This window comes from Astatotilapia calliptera, chromosome 4, assembly GCF_964374335.1.
Source record: "Astatotilapia calliptera chromosome 4, fAstCal68.1, whole genome shotgun sequence".
NCBI lineage: Eukaryota > Metazoa > Chordata > Actinopteri > Cichliformes > Cichlidae > Astatotilapia > Astatotilapia calliptera.
Window position 1 is genome coordinate 27,042,510 of NC_137425.1, and position 22,549 is coordinate 27,065,058.

Here is a 22,549-nt window from a genome sequence, read left to right on the forward strand (position 1 = left end):
AGCTAAAATCTTGTGGTGTCTAATGATCGTGAGATGCCAAAAAATCATAATTGTGGTGAATAGAAGGCATTTAAGGTCAACAAGCCTGCAATACTTTAGGACTCTCATGTAGAATTGATTGGTTATAAAAAGCTTGCAGGCAGCAAAAAAATAAAACAAGCGATAAAGTCCCTTATTATTGATCTTAATGGAAAGCTAGAAATTTGAGACCATCTCACTGTCAACTCATTGATCTGTGGGCTCTTCTGGGAATAACTACAGTGTTTTCAGAGAGACCTGATTGGTCAGTAGGCTTTGGATTTGTAAGTGTTGATCTGTTATCTTGAACATAACCTGCTCCAATGAGTGAATGACCTTTATGGCCCTGAAAACTTGTGATGTTGTCTCACGTTGTCTCGAGTCTCTCTTTCAGTCACAGGCAAGCTGCAGGATGGCTATGCATTAATTCATTCACAAACTTTCATTGAGATTTTCAGCTGTGTGTCCTGGCTTAACCTTATAGCTTGGTCATCTTCTAGTTACTTTAAACCGCCTACCTGATTGTCAACACCATATCTGACAAGACAAAAGGACTGCCAAATATGTAAAGGCAGAGAAGTGAACATGTTCACTGTAAACTAAACATTTATCAATGCCACACCCTAGTTCGTTCCCCCTTGCCACAAAACTGTCACCCATATTTATCATTATCCTACAAACTACAATTAACTACTATCACTGTTAACTATAGCCACATACATAACACATTTCTCACTTAGATGCATTTATGTCCATCTCATTCAGTCTGAAATGGGAAATTAAGAACACAGATTCATGCATTTTAGCTGCAGTGTAATAAATTAGTCTACTAGGTTAAAGTAGGACACATTAGAGAACGCAGGAATGCAAATTTCTCAATATTATGTTCAAGGATCCATATGGCTTCAGCCATAAAATACGATATGTATAAACGCCATCTCATAAAGCTTTACTTGGCTAATTGCTGGAATATTTGGTCTTCTGTTTTCCTGTTTTCATTTCTTGCACATCTGCTTTTAATCCTGGCCTTTGACAGCAGAGGTATTAAAACCTTGACAATGCTGCCACCTAGTGGGAATAAACAAAAATGGGTTCTTTCTGTCTTTAACCACGCAAGGGTTGCTACCAGAAGTACTTAGCCATATGTTAATACCGCACAGTTGAGATAAGAAATGTGCATATCTTTTCCAAATATTACACAGCAAACAATATGGAGAGTGACACTGTTCAGTTGGACAATTAATTAGACTGTTTATAACAGATAACCTATCGTGTGACCTCCATCGTAACGGCATTGTGAATGATAAAGCTATTTGGTCTGACGGCTAACGCTTTTTAAAAGAAAATAAGGTGGAATGAAGCGAGGATATCGTCCATTAGGTATTCACTCAAGAATGACTTCCAGTATTACTCACACTGGCGGCGGAAAGTATAGCTCACAGCTGTTCAGTGGGTGACGACACAAACTTAGAAATAAGAATGATGATTTTTTTTAAGGGTCTCCGAGTTGCGGAGTACTTTATCTCGCAGTTGCCAAATACCAGACTCAGAGCTGACGCGAGCGCGCGCGTTTTATCTGTCGCGTGCCTGCTGAAGTGTCTTGGACGACAAAAACATGCGCGCGCGGCTGAACCTCTGCTATCAAAGCCATAAAGCAACAGTTTAAGCTGGATTTTTGTATGCATATGTATATTTAAAATATGCGTATTTTCTCAAGCTCATCTATCTTCTTTGCCTTAAACTGATATATAAGTTATTTTAGAGTATATTCGTATTATTCTTCGAGGTTGGATGGAGGACTACATTATGAATTCATCTTCTTCGTACCTCAGCTCACCTGACAATCTGGAAAAAGGTAAGCTTTTCTTCTTCTCGTTTTTCTGTTGAATTGGGCACATGCATAGAGATTTATCACCAGAGATGAAATATTATGTTGTTCATTTTCATGCAAAAAGTAGTTATTGACACTTTGAAAACAAATGAATGAAAAAAAGTTATAAGGAAAGAAAGCTGATGGAGAATATTCTGTTTTTGTCCTTTCTACCAGATCATGAGCAGTACAACAATGTGCTCATGCCCAGCATCTTTGGTGTTATTTGTTTCTTTGGGATCACTGGGAACTGCATTCTCATTTACACCATTGTGAAGAAGACCAAGTTCTGCTCTCATCCATCAGTGCCAGACATATTTATCTTCAGCTTGTCCATCGCAGACCTCCTCTTTCTCCTTGGCATGCCTTTTCTCATTCACCAGCTCGTGGGCAATGGCTCCTGGTGCTTCGGTGGCACCATGTGCACTGTCATCACAGCGCTTGATTCCAACAGCCAGATCGTCAGCACGTACATTCTGACTGTCATGACTCTGGACCGCTACTTGGCAACAGTCCACCCCATCCGCTTCAAACACGTTCGAACCCCCTTCGTGGCAGGGGCGGCAGTGGCGCTGGTGTGGGTGTTTTCTCTGGTCTCCATTACTCCGGTCTGGATGTACACTGGACTCATGGGTCTCAAGGACGGCTCGGTCGGCTGCGCCCTCCTGCTCCCAAACCCGGCCACAGATACATACTGGTTCACCCTGTACCAGTTCTTCTTGGGCTTTGCTCTTCCTTTAGTGGTCATCTGCAGTGTCTTCTTCAAGATTCTTCAAAATATGTCAGCCACAGTTGCTCCACTACCCCAGCGCAGCCTCAGGGTGCGTACAAGAAAGGTGACCCGCATGGCAGTGGCCATTTGCCTGGCCTTCTTCTTATGCTGGGCCCCTTATTATATCCTCCAGCTGGCCCACCTGGGAGTACAGCGGCCTAGCTTTGCTTTCCTGTATGTCTACAACATCGCCATCAGCCTGGGCTATGCCAACAGCTGCATCAACCCTTTCATCTACATTGTGTTGAGCGAAACATTCAAGAGGCAGTTCATTGTAGCTATTCGGCCACCCCACAGAGGCTTCAGAGTCGCCCCTGCTCAGGCTGAAGGCTTGAGTTTGAGGGTTGCGCCAGAGAGCTCTCATCCATCCCGCTCGCAGTCATCACGGGAACTGCTCCAAAACATGCTGCCCGTCACCGTGGCTGTGCACTGAGATTGACAGCTATCTGGCCACCCCGACCACTGCTAACTGCCACCCCCAGCAACGAGCCATCTGCCAGTACAGATGTCTCTCTTTTTTCTTTCCCTCCTCAGAAAGCACCCGCTGTTCACATCAACACGTGACAAGAGGAGGAATTTCTATGCCACACACACACACTGCGTTAATGTACCAAGTGGTGATATTACCGGTGAAGTTTGGAGACGTGTTTATGTTTGTTGTGAGGAATTAATGTATCAACTGTAGTCGTCATATTTTTAAAGAATGAGAATGAAAAAAGGAACAATAGGCAACTTGCAGCTGACATGTGCCATTTTAAAAAAAAATCTGACTTTGTTTAAGCTATTCTTGATTTATCAGTATGGTATCTGTGTAAAGGTTTGATGTAAAGCCAACTTCATCACACAGCTGCGTTGTACTTAATGTGTCTTAAATTACTACATCGTGGTAGCAGAAAAGTGCAGATTTGTCACTGTTTTGTGTTGTGCACTGTAAGTTTATCAATGTTGTGGTGGAGAAGAAAAAGCATGTGAGCACATTTAACACATTCTAAAGGTCAAGCCAGCTGCACCATTAAAGAATAGCACACACGGCTGAGGGCAGATTATGCACTAATGAGACAGTATGCAAAAAACCCCTCTAGTAGCACTTGGAGGATGAGCTACTCCTCTCATGCAATCACCGAGGACAGACTGCACGCCTTCACTGGCAAAGACAAAGGATTTGCAGACTTAGTACTGATCTTCTCTTTGTGTGTGCTTGAATGTCATTATTCATGCATCTCCAAATGTTATTCTGCTGTACCTTGGTGACTGTGTGACTTTTTTTTTGGAGGCATTTGTCTCCACGCTGGCTTTGGAGACTCTCACTGTGAATTGGCTGTTGCCGTGTGCAGCCTGTCTTACTGTAACTGTAACTCTTACCTGCTACTGGAAAACTGTGTTTACTGTGCTTACTGTGAAAGCTCTTGTCTCACCCAGTGGGTGGGTTTGTTTTACTCTAATCAATAATAAAATGTGTGTGTGAATTTGTCAGTGTGTGATGGATTTTTGTCTTCAAAGGCTCGCATTTTGCACCGTAAAATCAGACGGGACATCTTGATTGCAGTTTTTTTTCTTCTAAAGAGATCTTGCGATTCTCTAAATATAAGGGCGAGTGAAATGTGGATTTCATTTTCAGTTTCTCACTTCAATGGTTTGAAACATCATCTAATTATCAGTAGTGAAACATCAGAAGTAAAATGTTAGTTTTGATGAGATTTATTCAGCCAAACTGCAGCTGAAATTAACAGAAACTGTAACAAAACATCTTTATTGTTTTGATCCTCAATGGCATAGGAAACAAAGTAATGAAGTAATATAAAAAAGTAAAAGAGTAAATGATTATGATAATATATACTTGGTGGACTCTTTATTAGGTACACCCTCTCTTGTCTTCAGAGCTAAATTCACTCAGAGGTTTTGGTCCATCTCGACATGATGTGAATACTAGAGATGGCATGATACCACTTTTTTATGTCCGATACCGATACCGATATCATAAATTTGGATATCTGCCGATACCGATATGAATCCGATATAGTGTTTTTTAATCAACAAAACTGTTTTTTTTTTTAAATATCTTGCTGAATTTTGTATAAGTTCATACTCAAGTTTAAAACAACAACTACACTAAAGCTATTCTGTTATACCTGTATGCAAAAAAAAAATGTTTCATAGTTCAGCAATACTGATCAATCTAATAAACTTAAACCTACACCAGCCTCCCTATTCTGGTATTTTAAAGAGTACTTAGCGTAAATATTAAGCAACCTAACTAATAGGGTTCCAACTCCCAGCAACAACAAAAATAAATAAATAAAAAATAGGGAACCACCCCTCACGCTCCACCTCATGATGCTTAATCGACGTAATCAACCTTAATTTGATGCAGTGTGAAAAAAAATGCACAGAAATCAATTATTTTTCAAGAAATATTAAATAGATTCAACATCTTTCTTCAGCAAAATTGCAGACTGCACAGATGGTACCTTCCCAAAGGAAAAAGTACTATAGCTTACTAGGGTATATATATTACCGTAGACTTAATAGTTACTATATACAGTAATGGACTTCTATTCCTTTTACATCAAATTAAAACTTTGGGTGTAAGATTCGGATAATTATTTATTAAAAGCTAGACATTTTAAATGAGAATAAAGAAAAGTGTGTCTTTGTGCCCCTTTTCCCTGTTCATGCCCTATCGGCCCCCCTGGCTAAACTTTGCTAGATCCGCCCCTGCACAGTTACCAGCTGTCAGCTACGTAGATAAAGATCCTCGAGTAGAAAGTAATATTAAATACATTCTAACAACAGCTTATCAAGCTTAAACGTGCTGCTGTTGTTCAGCCGCTGGTTTCCTCTTTCTGGTGCAAAGTGGGCCAAAAGCAAACAAGAGAGACGGACTCGCGACAGAAAAGTCGATCAGCTGATCGTTAAGCAGTTTCATGATTGAAGTAGCAGCCGGAGAGCGAGAGGCAGTCGCTCCATATATCGCTTGTTAAGCTTAACGCAGGAATGCTTTACAAACATTCAGAGATGGACTTACACACTTGCTTTACTTCTCTCGGGGATAACTTTGTCCGAGATGAAATGCCGGGTTGCTAGCGAAGCTCCACATGCTATCCAGACCACCGACAGGTCCGCATGCCACAGCCGCTCTATCACGTGATGCATACTGCTCGACGTGCTAACGTTCTGAGGTGAGTTACGAGTTGTGAGGTGCTTTCGTGATATTTAATGGATCGGATTACATTTTTTATTTTTCTCCGATATCCGATCCAGTAATTTAGGTCAGTATCGGACCGATACCGATACGTAATATCGGATCGGTCCATCTCTAGTGAATACCCCATTCTAACACATCCCAAAGGTGACTGCAGAGGCTATTTGAGTTCAGTACAAGTTCAAGAAACCGATTTGTGATGATCTGAGCTTTTTTGACATTGTGTGTTATTTTCCTGGAAACAGCCATCAGATGATCGTCACACCGTGGTCATAAAGGTATGGACATGATCAGCATCAGGCGGGCTGTGGAGTTCTCTCCCAAACCACTAAAACTTTGATCCGGGGCAGGATGGATTCTTCCTTTCATACTGTTTAAATCAAACTGTGACCCAGCCATCTGAATGTCATAGCAGAAATGGAGACTCATCAGAACAGGAAACGTTTTTGGTGAGCATGCCTAAACTTTAGCCTCTGTTTCCTGTTTCCCCTGCAATCAGAGTTTGACCCATTGTGCGTTCACAAATGCCACACTCAAAGTCACTTGAACACCTTTCTTCCTCATTCCGATGCTCAGTTTGAACTCCAGCAGACCATCTTTATATTTCTAACTTCAATGAGTTGCTGCAATGTGATTGGCTGATTAGGTATTTGTGTCAAAGAGGAAGTTGAACAGGTGTACCTAACAAACTGGTCAAACTGGTGTTCCAGGTTTTGGTAGCTGTATTCAGTATCAAAAAACAAACAAACAAAAAAACCCCCAAAACCCAGCAGAGTGGGATAAAGCTGTCATTACATCTCATTTAAATGGTAATTCCTTACACACACACTTCATAATGAAATCTCAAGGCAGCCTATTTACTGTCAACACTACTGACAGATTACCTTTGACTGTGGTTATAGCCCTGATGACAAAACTGCGTGGCACCGCTAATGAGTGTTTTTCTGCTCCTGCGCGTCTCACCTCCTAAGAGCAGCATTTTGAATTTAAATTTCAGTTAAAGTCTCCGGAGGGACTTAATTACATAAACCGGTGTAATAACACTGGAGGGGCCCTAAATGAATTCACAGATTATCAAGCTTTAGAATGAACTTCAGATTTTGATTGCAAGACTTTTGTCACACAGATCCAGTGAACGGGAAAGCACACACAAATCAAAGTAGTGTTTTTACTGCATAAGGTAACATGAGGGTGAGTGAATCTCCAAGGCTAAGGAGCATCGGGTTACTGGGTTGAAGGAGGGGGTCATTTCAGGAAGGGACTTATCAGCAAACAAATTCTCAACAGCCAACTAGATGAAATGATGCTTGAAGAGTAATATGGAAAGACAGAGAGAGAGCACCGGGTCCACTCCAGCAGGGGCTCAAGGTCAGGCTGACCCAGAATGAGAGAATCTGCAGGGGCTGCAGAGGGCAGCGTGATGTTTTTGCAAAAATATGTTATTTTCTCTACTCTAACCTCTGTGAATGGAGGATTCAGACAGAACTGCCAATACTTGTAACTCTTGCTGTGCCAACCTTTGCGAAGCTCACGTCCTGCTTTGCTCAGACTCCATTAAATGTCAACGTTAACGCTGTAAATGTAATGTTAGTGTAAATAAATTGGTCACAAAGGGACCACAAAAAGTGGTGGAAAATAATCCCATTGAGGTTGAAAAGAAACAGTAAGAAATTCAAAATGACAGAGAGAAAAATCAGACGGCTGTGTCCTCTTCCAGCGGCCTGTAATTCCATGTTTTCCATCAATAGGTGTATTTGTAGCTCAGTATGAAAATGGAATTGAGCCAAACAGAACCACTGCTATGCTGCACAATGGATTGTTCATGAACACAATGTGGTATAGTTGTGCATGTATCCTCACACCCACTTTCACTGACTAGAAGTGCCTTCAGAAAAGAATTGCACGCTGTTGCTCACTCGCTATCTTGCCAGTGGCATTAGTCATCACCTTCAAGCCAAAGAGATGGAGGAGAGTGGCTAACATGCACTCAGCCCGCATAGATTTCTATAAATGTGTCAGTGCAAATGTGGCAGATGGGATGATTTCGATGCTGAGAGCACATGATCTTGTGATGGAAGTTAGGGGCTCCTGCGTGTGCCCACCTCCCTTTTGATTTACACTGACGCAATTTCATAAATTTCAAAAGCAGCTATAGCCACAGGAGAGTTAACCTCCCCCGAAATTTCTGCCCCAGCAACAGCAGCAATTACCCTTGTTATGATGAGTTTTGTCCACCTCCTGGCCTCAAACAGCCTTTTGATGCACCCTGTTTTATTATGCTCTGTATCAGAGCACAAGTGTGTCTTTGTAGCTATTAGGAAATTGATGTAATGCCATGCTATTTGTTATAACAAATGACACGTGGATTGCAAAAAGAGGAATAAAAGACACGTTTTTTTGCACCCTGATCGTCCCCCTGGCAGGTGAACTTTCAGAGCTGTATTATTCCACGTCTGTTTGATGTGACACACTGACACGGGGCTGGATATCATCTGGTTTTAATGCAGAGTTATAATATCAAGTGTGCAGGATCTGGGTGTAAGTCTATATAGTAAACCTAGTCTTTTGAAATGAGCTTGTATAATATTGTTCGCTCTAAGTGACATTTTGGGAAAAGCTTCTATTGGTATGTTTCAAGGGTTTAAAACTGGAAAAATGTCAAAAAATAATAGAATTCAATGAACAAACCCAACTATAATGAAAGCAATGCCTTGTGAAGGTGTGAAAATGTCAGAGTCATAAAAAGCAGTGACTCCTTCAGTATTAGAGCTATATTGTTCCACACTGGTGTGGAGCAGGAATTTGTTTGGAAGTCATTTTCACTCCAATATTGCAGCAACAGGTGAGCATGAGACTCTGAGCACAGCACACTGGCTCAAAGTCTTTTTAAAGCTGGTTCTTTAAGATGTGCTGATAAAAAAAAGTGCTTGGAATAAATTACAACTTTAATGAAAAACTTTTCAGGAATACTATATTCTGTTTGGTATGCTTCATTTCAAGGCTTTCAAATAGGAATAAGTGCATAATTAAATGAAATAAATATGTATATAAGAATGAAGCACTTGCTTCTGTGGGTCTGATGAGAACATTGGTACTACTCTTTTTTATCTATATTTTTATTAGTTTATTGAGGATTGACATTAAAAAGCTGAAGAAAATAAAAGCTAACTTGTTTTCTTCATTGGGTTTATTGAGTCTGATATTTTGGGAGTATTGTTTAAATGACAGCTTGTTAAAGGCGAAGAAGCAGAGGGGGGACTGTTCGTCACACCTGATCAGAACTGTGCAGACTTTATGATTATTTGCAGGCATATGGTTAATATTAGCAGTACTCACCTTTTCCTGGATGTCTTCTCAGCAGGGTGTGGATCAAAAAAGCAAAAGGAGCTCAGCACACGAAGTGTTTCTAATATCCTAATAACCCCTTAACGCCTAGTGTCTCATATTTGATTCATACAGTTTTTTGTGAGTTTTTGAGGCATCTACATCATTGTTGTGATCCCCCCCCCCCGCATTAAAAATCTAAATAAATGGCACAATACATTTTAAGCAATTGCTACAAACACGATACAAATATGGAAAATAAAATTGAATTATTATTTTTAACTAATTTGTCAGATGGTTCAATAACTAGAATTTTATGGCAATTATTTTATATTTCAAGCTTTAAGGGTTTAAATCACAAATGTTATTGAATCATTTAGAGGAAGTTGTACAATTTAAATGTTTCTTTTCTTTGTATGATACTTTGGTTTGGTGTTACCTTGTGTGGATAATGCCCAGACTTTGTTTATGAATTTAAATCTGACATTTTCTTTCTCTTGTCACTTGTTTTATTTAAAAGCTTGAGTTGCTTCAGACTTTAAACAAACTATAATCACCATATAAAAAACGATCATACAACAATGGAAATGAAGCTACCGACAACTTTGTAAAGTATTTACATGAATTATACTTTGCAGGCAGCAATATGATGCTTATTGCAGAAAAACCAAGAATACATAAATAAATGATAAGCCATGCTTTTTCTGATTTACCCATTGAGAGTACCAAAGGAGTCATGATTTATTCAAGCGCTGTGCTTCTGAACATCCATCAAGTCTTATTAAACACATGAGGAAACCCATCGTGATGCTGAGGAGTAATACCCCATGCTAACCTATGTTGATGTAGGGTGTCTGCAGAGGTAATTCAAACAGTTTGTCAATCAGGCACCACCACACTCAGGGTGATTCAATTCTGTTTCCTCTGAAATCACATACTTGCTAGTGGAACAGAGCCAGATTTGAGGAGAAAAGAAGTCCTCATCTATCAGTCCCATTTCCCTTTGTATCCATCCTGGATAACTGCATTGCAGAAAATAACAGGAAAGTGGTGCATTTGTGAAAAATGTGCTTGAGGAATAACAAGAAACAACAAGTACTTTGAAGTCTATGTTTTACACTTGTTAGTGAAGTGTTTCTGGAATCATTAAAAAAGAAAAGCTGGCATGTTCAGACATACAGCCGTGTTTTTCGCAGAGTTTAAGGGTTCTATCAGAGTGCTTGAGTGTGCATCAGGCTACAATCTTTTGATAACAAGAGTGAACATTGCAGTAACACACCAGACCCTGGCTTGTTTTCCTGCTGACATCAAAGAAAGCACCAGAGGCTGAATATGATGATTAATATTGCTCCAGCACACCGCTTCTCTGTTAGCAACCATTTTCCTGAAAGGTCTTGCGGAAATGTCAAACAGTGAAAGCTGTTTTTATTTACATTTGATCAGCAGTTCTATTCAGTGTCGTGTTGGGCATCTGGCCCTCCTGCTGCAGAAGAGCATATAATTGTATAATTATAACAAGCAGAGCCTCCCTTATTTTGGTAACTTAGACATAGAAAACACATTAGCCTTGTTGGACAACACTGGGCATTATATTAGTCTGTGTATGTTAATAGGAATTTATTTGCACAGCAAGTCCTGTTAATGAAGCAGATGCTGTGAGAACATTTAAAGCATGTTGCTGCATACAAAATAAGCTAATGTCTTTTTAAATGATCTTTGGTCATGGCAAGAATAAGAAGGTGAATAAGAAACACAAACCTCTTCATTTGAGATTCAGTCCATGATCCCTTTGTCTTGCAGTCTATAACCCTCACTGTTCTCCAGGGTATGCTGAACAAATGCAGAATATGCAGAGTGTAGAGAGGCTCCTGACTTTCCCAATTGGTTAATTGTTGATTCTAAATTGGCTCTAGGTGTGAACTTGAACGTAAAAGGTTTGATTGCCGACCTTTCTGGGGTCTTGTTTGGCTTCTGGCTCTGTCACACCTGGGATAACCCCTTCATGCTACCTTCACGCTCACATAGCTGAATGTCAAAATCGTGTCAGGACAGACACAGTCTCTCTTCAATAACACAGTGAGTTTATTTACAAGGGAACAGTGCAACAATAGTCCAACACAAAGTCCACAGTAGTGATGATCCCGCTTCCTGAGTGTGCGTGAGTGTCCTCGCTAAGTCTCTCCACAGGAGCTCTCCCAGGCTCAGTTTGCCCCCTGCTTTTTCGGAGGGGTTTCTCTGCAGGTGTCTGCACACAGAAGACAACAGAAAGTCTTCCAAACAGATTACAGAGCCAGACAAGAAGCATGGAAGCCAGAGTCACTCTAACTGTGAGCTATTCAACAATACAGCGACGACTGAAGCTCTGCAGCTCCATAAGTAGTGGCTTTGAGGAGGGCTCAGGAACAGCTGTGTGATGATCAGCAGGAAGATTGGAAAAGCTGTAAAACCTGTGGAAATGGAGAAAGAGCCAGGTGCTGCTAATCAAATACACCTGATTAATTGATCATCTAAAAGTGAATGCACCGCTACGAAAGGAGAGGTTTTGTCAGTTTGCAGGTCTGGAACAATTGGGTCAGTGTTAATGCAATACCAACAAGGAAAGACATCAGCTTCACATCAATCAGGGGAGGGTTATAAAGTCACGTCGAAACCATTTGAAGTCCATCATTCAGCAGTGAGAAGGATTATTCACAAATGATTCAAGATAGTTGGCAGTCTTCCCAGGAGTGGATGTCCCAGCAAATACACTCCAAGGCCAGACCGTGCAATGCCTGTAGTAACTGCCAAAACCCCAAGAGCTACGCCTCAGACTCTACAGGACTCAGTTAGCAGGTTAAATGTTAAAGGCCTTTTCCAAAACGGGACTTTAAACCTGGCTCGGGTTTAAGGTCATTGTGGAAATGCTGGGGTGGGAACTTATAAGAGCTGTGCATACATGAATGACTGCAAACCCCAATGAACTGAAACAATATTGTAAAGAAGAGTGGCCCAAAGGTTTTTTGTTTTTACAAGAAGATACTTGATTATTTTACTGATGCTTTCTCCTGATGCTTGAAGTTTTTTCAGTAATACTGTAATTTCTAGAGTGTGTATATAGGGGCACTTAAGTTTTTACAGTAATAGTGTAATTTCTGCAGTAAGTTATTTTGCAAAATTATAATATATTTGACAGAAAAAAAAAACCTGTTATTCATATCTAGAGATTAGTACAAGCTAATTGTGCAAATGTCCCAAATGTAACAGACTCTCTTTAATAATTTGGTCCTAATTCTGTTTCCCACAGAATTGCACTCGATTAGTGGCAGCAGTTTGTGCCCAAAAGAGGTGGCACACAAGCTTTTGCAAATATATTCATGTATCATACTACAAATACTTTTAGGAAATAAATAGCAGAACAAAAATTGCCATTATTCTGAACTACAGTTAGTAATAACAATCCTTATTTCTCTCTATAGCCTCAGTCAGCTTGGCACAGAGCAACATTTGAACCTATTATCTACATATAACATGAGGAAACATGAGATGGGACGGGTCAGTGGTAACCGTTTAGCATCGACTGAAATTTAACTGTAACAGAGGCGACCGCCACTTTCTTCACAGATTAAAAAAATAAACATGTAAATAACACATATGGATGTTGCTTTGGTGGTTTGTCTATATCTTAGATTGGGTAACTCTGATTCCAGCAGTGATTGGGAAATTGTAATTCAAGTATAGTCAGTACATTTGATGTAACAGTCAAATAAACTTCCACCAGCTCCCAGAATGCTTTGCTGTTTACACAATACTACTGGATTTTTGAAATACAGCCTGCTTACTGTAAAATCCTGCTGCAGTTTTTACAGGAATTTGTTACAGTGTATTTATACAAGTGTTGAACAGCTAACACACAGCCATGTTCCTGTTTAAATAGATGAAAGGGCTTATTTTTCTTCCCCTATTTGGCCTTCTTTAGTAAAAGACCAAAAGTTAGACTCCATTTCATTTTATTCTAATGCTGGTCCGTTTGAAAAACACCCTGAAAATGTACATCTCCCAGTCTCAATGAAACTGATGTAACGATTTCTTCTTCTAGCACAGACTCCTTCAGGGTAGAGATGTCCTGATATAGTTTTAGACATTTTTAGATTTTTAGGCTCTTTCAAAGAATATCTCGCACATCTTATGTATCTTTGCAACACCTAACCCAGTGAGGCTCTGTCAGTGTGCAAGAAACTTCTTTAACCTGGGAAACTAAAGAAAAAGAAGGCGTAGGCAGAAACAAAATGCTGCTGGTAACAGCTGTGGTGAGATAAGGCAACCTTGTAGTAATTCAAATAGTTCACCCAGCGCTGTGTTGTGTCAGTGTATGAAATGTGGTGTGAAGCACTTCATGGCACTTCCCTACAAGCTTTGAAATATGGCTCACACTTGGACTATTCACTCCATTCAAATCAGCTCTAAGTTAATACATAGGTGCTAAAGAACATTTAAAAATAGCACAGGTACATACAAAGGGTAAAAGTTCAAGACAGATGACAACTCATACTGAGTTAAAAGCCAAAGAGAAAAGGTTTTAAAAACAGCAAAGGATATAGCCTGCCTGCTTCTGGGGGCGGCTCATTCCACATTTTAGGAGCCAAAGCTGCAAAGGCTTTGGCTCCTCTGGTTTTATAAAATGTCTTTGGGACAGTCAAAAGCTGATCTAAGAGCACGTGACGGCATGTAAGGGTGAAGCAGCTCAGACAAATAAGAAGGGGCAAGATCATTAAGAGTCTTAAAAACAAATTACATCATTTTAAAAGGGATTCAAAACTGAACGGGAAGCCAGTGAAGGGATGCTAAAAATTGTGCAGCAGCATTTTGTACAAAGCGGTAGATGTGAGAGGGAAGCCTTGTGAGTTCCACTTAAAAGACTATTATAATAATCCGAGAGATGATAAATGCGTGGATCGGTGCCATCTAGACAGGATGGGCTTGGTTTTGCACTGCCGCCTCAAGTGGAAGGAGGCTGGGGTCCATCTTCACACCTAAATTGGTGATGCTGGATTTTTCATGTGGAGCCAAACAGAAAAAGTCAAAGGCAGGGAAACAGCTGGAGCCACTGGATTTAAGAACTGTGACCTCAGTCTTTTCTTTCATTAAAATGGAGCGGTTGGTCCTGGCTCAGCTTCGGCGCCTAATAAGCTCATCACTGGACCCACTTCAGTTTGCCTACCAGCCTGGCATTGGAGCGGATGATGCCGTCATTCACCTCCTACATCGTTCCCTCGCTCACCTGGAGACCGCTGGAAGCACTGTGAGAATCATGTTCTTTGATTTCTCCAGTGCCTTCAACACCATTCTTCCCTCGGTTCTAAAGGACAAGCTGGTGAACTCTGGAGTGGACCATCACCTCACTACCTGGATCCTGGACTACCTCACCGACCGACCACAGTATGTGAGGACTCAGGGCTGTGTGTCGGACAGGGTCGTCTGCAGTACGGGGGCCCCACAGGGAACGGTTCTGGCTCCGTTCCTCTTCACCATCTACACTGCAGACTTCTCCCACAATTCCACCCAGTGCTTCCTGCAGAAGTTCTCTGATGACTCTGCAATAGTCGGCCTCATCACTGATGGGGACGACAAGGAGTACAGAGGTCTGACCCAAGACTTTGTGGACTGGTGCCAGCTGAACTACCTCCAGATCAACGCCAGTAAAACCAAGGAACTGGTGGTAGACTTCCGCAGGCACAAGCATTCTCCACTGCAACCACGGAACATCCAAGGTATGGACATTGAGGCTGTGGACAGCTACAGGTACCTTGGTGTTCATCTGAACAATAGACTGGACTGGACTCATAACTCAGACGCCCTCTACAGGAAAGGGCAGAGCAGGCTGTACCTGCTGCGGAGACTCAGGTCGTTTGGAGTGGAGGGCCCACTCCTGAAGAAATTCTATGACTCTGTTGTGGCTTCTGCTATCTTTTATGGCGTGGTCTGCTGGGGCGGCAGCATCTCTGCTGGGGACAGGAAGAGACTGAACAGGGTGATCCGAAGGGCCAGCTCTGTTCTAGGATGCCCTCTGGACCCAGTGGAGGTGGTGAGTGACAGGAGAACGGCGGCTAAGCTGTCATCCCTGATGGACAACATCTCCCACCCCATGCAGCAGACTGTGACAGCACTGAGCAGCTCCTTCAGTGGGAGACTGCAGCACCCACGGTGTGGGACGGAGAGATTTCGCAGGTCTTTCCTCCCCACTGCTGTCAGACTCCATAATAAAGACTTTAACTGATCAAGCACACACATCCACACATATGCAATAATACTAAGTGCAATAATCCTTTCTGTCATCGTTGTATTTTTACTCAGTTGTATATAGTATTTGTATTTGTATTCTATTTTTATCTTATTGTATATTTATTTTATTTTATTCTACTGTATATAGTATTTTATTTTATTCTATTCTGTACAGTTGTGTACTGTATTTATTCTTATTGTATTCTAATTTTTGCCTCATAACTTTTGCACTGTCCACTTCCTGCTGTGACAAAACAAATTTCCCACGTGTGGGACTAATAAAGGTTATCTTATCTTATCTTATCTTATTAAGAAAATTCACCCCCTGATGTCTTTGAGACATTTAAGGAGAGGCTGAACAGAACCACTGTGTTTTAAAAGGAAATAGACTTGACAGCCATCAGCATATAAGCTGGTAGCAAATAGAAAGAGAACAGTAGAGGACCAAGAATGGAACCCCAAGGTACCCCCCAGGGGAGGGCAGCGGAAGTACAGGTAAAATCATTCATTATGACACACAAAGTCCTTTCAGAGAGGTCGGACCTAAACCACTGCAGAGCTGAACCAGTGATGCCCACCCACTGCTACAGTCTGTTTTTACAGTCTGTCGGCTTGCAAAAGCAGGTATGGTCTTTCAGCGGCTCCGGACGATCTGGTCAATCCCAAAGATCGATCTGGTGACGAAGATTCGTCTGCTCAACTCCATCGTTATACCTACCGCGATCTGTACTTGTGAGATGTGGAAAACATCAGCCAGAAGACTCAATGTGGCCCAACAGCGATGGCTAAGAGGGAACCTGGGGGTCTCTTACCGGGACCATGTCACCAATGAAGAAGTACACCGTCGGACTGCCACACGTCCCCTCCAGGACATTGTGACTGAGCGACATGTGCGCTTTGCAGGTCATGTTCTATGCCAACCCCCACACCAACTGCCCAAGATTGCCATCATGTGGAACCCACCCTGTTACGACCCGGCTCAAAAGCCGCAACATAAAAAAAGGAGACGAACAACAGAGTGTGGGTGAGAAGAGGTTTCATCCTAAAATGGAAAACCAGGTTGGCTAAAATGGCTGGTGCCACCAAGGCAAAGACTAGTGCACTGCTGGAAAGCTTGCCTCAGGTATGCTTTTATCCACACCTGACTAGGTGTGGCCAGTTAGCACCAGCTGAAAACACTGAGACGATTAGAAGCTGCAGAGGGACGTAACCAAGATGGAAACCAGGCTGTCCCTGTACAACATGGTAGAGAACTTTCATGATGATTTACGCACCACAGACATTGCGATGAGGGCGAAGCAGCTGCAGCTGATCGAGTACGTTGGCGGACATTTGACGCCCAATGCGCCGAATGGCGCAGGAGGACCTAACTAACTAATTAGAATAATAACCATTATGACATGACATCATCACACAGTTACTACAGATTTGTTGGCTGCACATCCATGATGTGACTCGCCCATTCCACCACATCCCAAAGATGCCCTATTGGTTTGAGATGTGATGACTATGGAGGCAAACTCATTGTCATGTTCAAGAAACCAGTGTGAGATGATATGAGCTGGACATGGTGTATCATCCTGCTGGAAGCATTAATACTCAGATAGGCTGTGGTGTTTAAATGATGCTGAGTCGGTTCCAAGGTGTCTGAAGTGTGTCAATAATTTTTGTTTTTGCACCAAATTCTGACCCTATCATCTGAATGTCAGAACAGAACCTGACACTCATCAGTGGAGGGAACAGTTTTCCAGTCTTCTGTTGTCCAATTTTGGTGAGCTTGTGCAAACTCTTCCTCAGTTTCACCCAGAGAACTGCCACATACTGGATACTTTCTATTTTTCAGACCATTGTCTGTAAACCCGAGGGACTGGTTGTGTGAGAAAATCTCAGTAGATTACCAGTTTCTGAAATATCCACTTAATTTCACTTAGTTTGAACTCCAGCGGGTAGCCTTGAGCATGTCAGCAAACTTAAATGCATGTAGTTGCTGCCATGTGATTGGCTGATTTCATAGTTGTGTTAACAAGCAGTTGAACAGGTGTAACTAACAAACTGGTTTCTGGAAAATTAATCTTGGTTATTATCTATACATTGTTTTGTATGCATGAACATTTTTTTTTTAAATTTAAAAATGTTATTATTCACACTTTGAGTTTAAAAAAAAAGATGATTAAGTATGAATTAAGAGGAGCCATGCAATGCCTTTTTTTTTAAATAAAAGAAAAAACTCAGCTGTTTTTCATTTATTTGAAGCAATGTTGAGAAAAATGCACCACAAATAATTCTGCCACACTGACATGATTTGTGAGAAAAGCTGTGTTTAATTTGCAACCCATAAAACTCTCAGTACGTTATGCAGATGTTACAGACAGTCCGATTCAAGAACTTGCGTGTGTTGTGTCACATTCAAACCTACCAAACCTATTATTCCGCCCTTTCGTGGTAATCTGAAGCATACAGTTTTAATCTGGTACTTAAATTACATAATTACACATCAGGTACAAAATGTAGACTTTTAAAAAAGTTAATAAAATAGAATCTAGCCATTGTTCCCAAATAATGTATCAGACACATCCTTCATGTATGATCACTTAATTTGGTAAATAGTGATTTTAAACAGTTACGTCAAATGACAGAACATAAAACAGCGAGGACAGATACAGTGTGTGCAACTAACAGGGACTCTGAAAAGCATCAGTGACAAATTTAAAACACTGAAAACAGTTTATTGTAAATCAAAAGCTTATCGTCGAGTTTGAATAGAGAAAAAAAATGTTATTTCTGGTTTGCTCATCCTTCCGCCGCATCGGAGAAAGCTATCACGGTGCAGCTCCAGAAATGGTGATTACTCTGAATTAAACAGACACTAAATATTCAGGAAGAGCGCCTGCTTCTGGCGGCTACTTTATACAATTTTCAGGGAATGCTTTGAAGCATGATTGCCATTAACACTCTGCCTATCTTCAAGTCTTCGATGAAAGAACAACCTACGATTTTTTTAAATCAGCAAAATTTCAATCCAACTCGAGTGAAAAAGACATACAGTACACACTCACTCTCCCACACACTGGAGCAGCAGATGTGGAGATAAAAAAAAAAACAGCCCTCTCCTTTATTGCTGTGCAAGCCACTGAGGTGGTAAAAACATGTTTTCTGTGCTTTCTTAAAATTTCCTCATGACATCAGAGCAAACCAACCACTGGAAAATGCACATTTGGAAAGAATGGGGTTTCACAGCTCCAACACCCCCCCAGAACAAACCTTTAGTCATGAAAGTCCCCTTACATACTCTTCACCAGCCGAAGTACAGATGAGAACAAAATTATTATCACCTGTATGAAATTTCTAATTTTCCCTATTGCTTTTGTAACAGAGCAATCTTGATAATCCCAAAGCAAGGATATACAAAGTGGTCACAGCATTTCCAGGTGTCAACAACTGGAGTGAGAAGTATCATCAAGAAATTAAAAGAGAGTCACAGAGTACAGAACGAGCCTGGCAGAGGTAGGAAGCCAAAGATCTCAAAGACTCTGGAAAGAAAATTTGCCAACAACTGCCAAGACACCATTGAATGACTTAGTCAAGTAGGGAATTGTAGTCTCCAAGAAGACTATCACTCGAACCATGTACAGGAGTGGATTGGGAGGTTGCAGAGCAAGAAAAACTTCTGCAGAAGAGACAGATGAAAGTATGTTACTAACAACTTGGAGAAATAATAAGCGTACTGGAAGCGTGTCCTTTGGTCAGATGAGATGAAACTAGAGCTCTTCGGCCACAGAGACTCTGCTTACATTGTAGGCCTACAACCAAAGAACACCGACCCCACAGTGAAACACGGTGGTGGGATTATTAGGCTGTGGGGATGCTCCAGTGCATCTTGAACTGAGGATCTCATCAATGTGGAAGGAACTCTATCTTGCAACACAGGAATGACCCAAAACACGCATCGCTCCTGGGGAAGAACTCGACTGAGAAGACCAAAGTGAATATTATTGACTGGACTACACAAAACCCTAAATTGGATCCTACCTAAAATCTGTGGGATGAACTGAAGACCAAGTTCCATGCCAGAAGGCCATCGAATCTGTAGGAGCTTGAGAGATTCACCAAAGAAGAACATGCAGGTGGTTATCCAGCAAAAGGGATTCACATTTGACTTTTTACATCAACTGGGCTAATAATTTTGGCACTGATAAGTAAAATAACATAAGCATCCAAAATAAAACTAGGATGTTTGGAAAAGCTTTGTTAAAAATTGCCTGCTCTGTGTATCAGTACTTTGGAAAAAGGGGAGGCTAATAACTCTGTCCTCATCTGTATCTGTTGGTTTTGCCCAATTTGTACAATGCAATTGTTCCAAATGAGCTCAGATATGGAAAAGTGTACAAAAAAGAAAGTGCAACAAAATATAATATTTAACTGATAATACAGCCGGTTAACAGTGCTGTGTTAGTATAGTTTTTGCAGCGCTTTAGAACAATCTTACACATCATCGCCCATTAACTGTAAACTGTTCTTTAGTCAGTACATGCCACACTCCACAATGGACTAAAACTATGCAAATTCACCATATCAACCTCCACTTTCAAAAAAGTTGATCATAAACTCAAACATGTAGTGTACTAACAGCAGACAGCAGTGTAAAAACAACACAAAAAGTGCAGGAAACGAATCACATTACAGCAGTATTTTCCCTTAGTAATTCATCTCTGCATAGATTTCATTTAAGACACACACAGGTGAGAACTTAGAACAGTACTATGAAGGGGAGAGAGAAGATGTACTTTGATTCGGCGATGCCTCCAGCTGTGGGCTTCTCCCAGTGCGTGGGTGTGGAGGAATCAGTAGGGAGCTCGGGTGTTCAGCAGTCATTCAAGGCTCTCACAGAGGCACTTATAATGGGATATAAAAGGAAACAATTAGTATTTGATCACCTGTCAAACAGGAAATCAGCATTAGCATTGGTAACAAAGAAAAAGCTGGCTTCAACTGAGATTTTGACATGTGTGGCTGCATTTGCTGGAATTTAATAGCTTACACCTAATCCATCAATTGGAATTCATTCCACAGTTTCAATTAGTGCATTACAGCAGCAGGAATGTTTGGCCAATCCGCTTCCACTGCACTGTCACCACTTCTTTGTTCACCAAAGGCAGTTTCTCATTTTAAAACCAAGCTGACATAAGAAGAAAAACATCAACCATGCCGCTGACATTAGCTCTAATTTGTGCTTTTTGTTTTTTTAGACCAGACAAACTGAAAGGATTTTATTTACAATTCCACATAACATAATAATTAATTTCAGAGTGCAATGTGACCTTTAAAACAGGCCTCAGGGAAAGCTCCGTGCCTACCCAGTGAGGTGGTACTGTATCGCGTCCGCTGCAGAGTGGCGTAACCCGGCTTGTCCGCCAGCAGGACGCGGTGAGCTGCAGGGATCGTGACTTCTCCGTTCCTCTGCAGGGAGGCGCACCTGCGAAATGTCAAATCTAGTTTCGTCTGGATGTTGCTGGAGCTGTGAGCGCGTTTGATGTCGACAGGGTCATGACTTCCAGCCTTTCCGTTGACCAGCTGGACTTTGCAGTTATGGCCATCGCAGTTGGGCCCACCGGCGCCTTTCCTCTCTTCTAGTGCCGCAGCAGTCAGAGTCCCGTTGGAGAGGGACAGCTTGGCTAAATTGCTACTCGCCAGCCTTCCCAGATCTTCATGGTCTTTCAGGCGCTTCTCTTGCCCCTTGACTGGTGACCTTGGAATGTCTTTCTTCAAGAAACCGGGCTTAAAAAAAGAGAAGAGACTTTCTTGGCTCCGACCTTCATGTCCTCTTTGCACCCTCCTGTCCTCAGGCTGAAGGACCATCTGTAACAAGTCTTTTTGTGCCCTGGGAGTCGCCCCTATGTGGACCTTAGATCTTCTCAGTGTAGAATCTCTGCTCGGGGGTGCGCTGTGGCTGAACTGACCGCCTAGAATGGCCCCTCTCTGTAGCTGGAACTCCAGGGTCCTGCCCTGGTCTGGCCTCGCTCTCTTAGATGATCTCCTTCTCAGAGAATCATCATCTCGAGCTTTGACATCTTTGCTGCCATTATCGCCTCCATGGCCGATGTTTCTCTCTGCAAAAGTTCTGCTCTGTCCCTCTGGTATTTTGGGGGAGTAACAACTTTCAGAGCTGACTCTGTCTGTACAGCTGAGGCTGCTGCCGCTCGGTGAACTGCAGTCCTGTCCTGCTTCAAAGACTCTTCCATGGGGGTTTCTTTGTGGCGGGGTAGCCACCAGCGTGATGATGGGGTCTTTGGTACATCTTGGACGCCGACCGGACTCGAGATACTCCACCAGCTCTCCAGATTGAGTCTGGGCAGAGTGCTTGATACGGTCTCTGGAACCAAAGGACCACCTCAGTGGGAGAACTTTGTTCAGGGTGTCCTTGGGCTTAGTTGGCGATCTCATGCTTACACTCCTGCCCTGGTACCCTCTGACAAACTGATTGTTTTCTGACCCATCTATAGGAGACAAGACACGAGACAAAGTTTAAAAAAAGAAATTGACATGACCTGGATAGATTATTGTTATACCAGAATGCAAAAAATGCTTCCAAGGAGGAGGAGAGTTTAGGATGATATATTTGTAAAAATCTGCATGAATCTGCAAATTTTGCATGATTAACAAAGTCAAAATAGTCCTTATTTAAAGTTGGGGAAAAACTTATTTGTAGGTCTCCTGAGTTACACAAAAATGAACAATCTCTGACTTTCATAGTAGTTTCATTTTGATGGAGAGAGACAGAACATCAAAGAAAAATGCAGAAAAACACATCACATAAACATTATCTATTGATTTGCATGTAACTGAGTGAAATAAGTATTCAACAACCAAACCAGAGTCTGACTCTCAGAGATTGTGGTTGTGTTAGATTGGTGTGAATGAAGCACACAGAATACATTTCATCCATTCCAACCTCTCCACCACCTCTCCACTCACTGCTTAATTTATTTTTTAATGAAATTAAATAATTCACATTGATATATTTTTAAAATATCTTTTTTTTTTTTGGGCAAGACCAAAAAACTGTCAAAGGACGTCAGGGTCAAGATTATAGACCTGCACGAGGTTG

General features: G+C 41.5%; 2 protein-coding genes across 2 annotated transcripts in view; one reads left to right on the forward strand and one right to left on the reverse strand.

Moving 5' to 3' along the window:
* Positions 1-1,177: 1,177 nt before the first annotated feature.
* mchr1b (melanin-concentrating hormone receptor 1b) lies at positions 1,178-4,133 on the forward strand. Its single transcript, XM_026165815.2, has 2 exons — positions 1,178-1,873; positions 2,066-4,133. The coding sequence occupies exons 1-2, from the start codon at positions 1,810-1,812 to the stop codon at positions 3,091-3,093; spliced, it is 1,092 nt and encodes a 363-aa protein (XP_026021600.1). The 5' UTR covers positions 1,178-1,809; the 3' UTR covers positions 3,094-4,133.
* A 13,612-nt stretch (positions 4,134-17,745) lies between these two features.
* usp43b (ubiquitin specific peptidase 43b) overlaps positions 17,746-22,549 on the reverse strand; it is a 91,807-nt gene continuing 87,003 nt past the window's right edge. Inside the window, exons 15-16 of the mRNA XM_026165771.2 lie at positions 20,799-21,938; positions 17,746-20,336 (exon numbers count right to left, since the gene is read on the reverse strand). Coding sequence (XP_026021556.1) covers positions 20,326-20,336; positions 20,799-21,938 — 1,151 coding nt within the window. The 3' untranslated portion in view covers positions 17,746-20,325. The remainder of the gene's footprint in view (positions 20,337-20,798; positions 21,939-22,549) is intronic.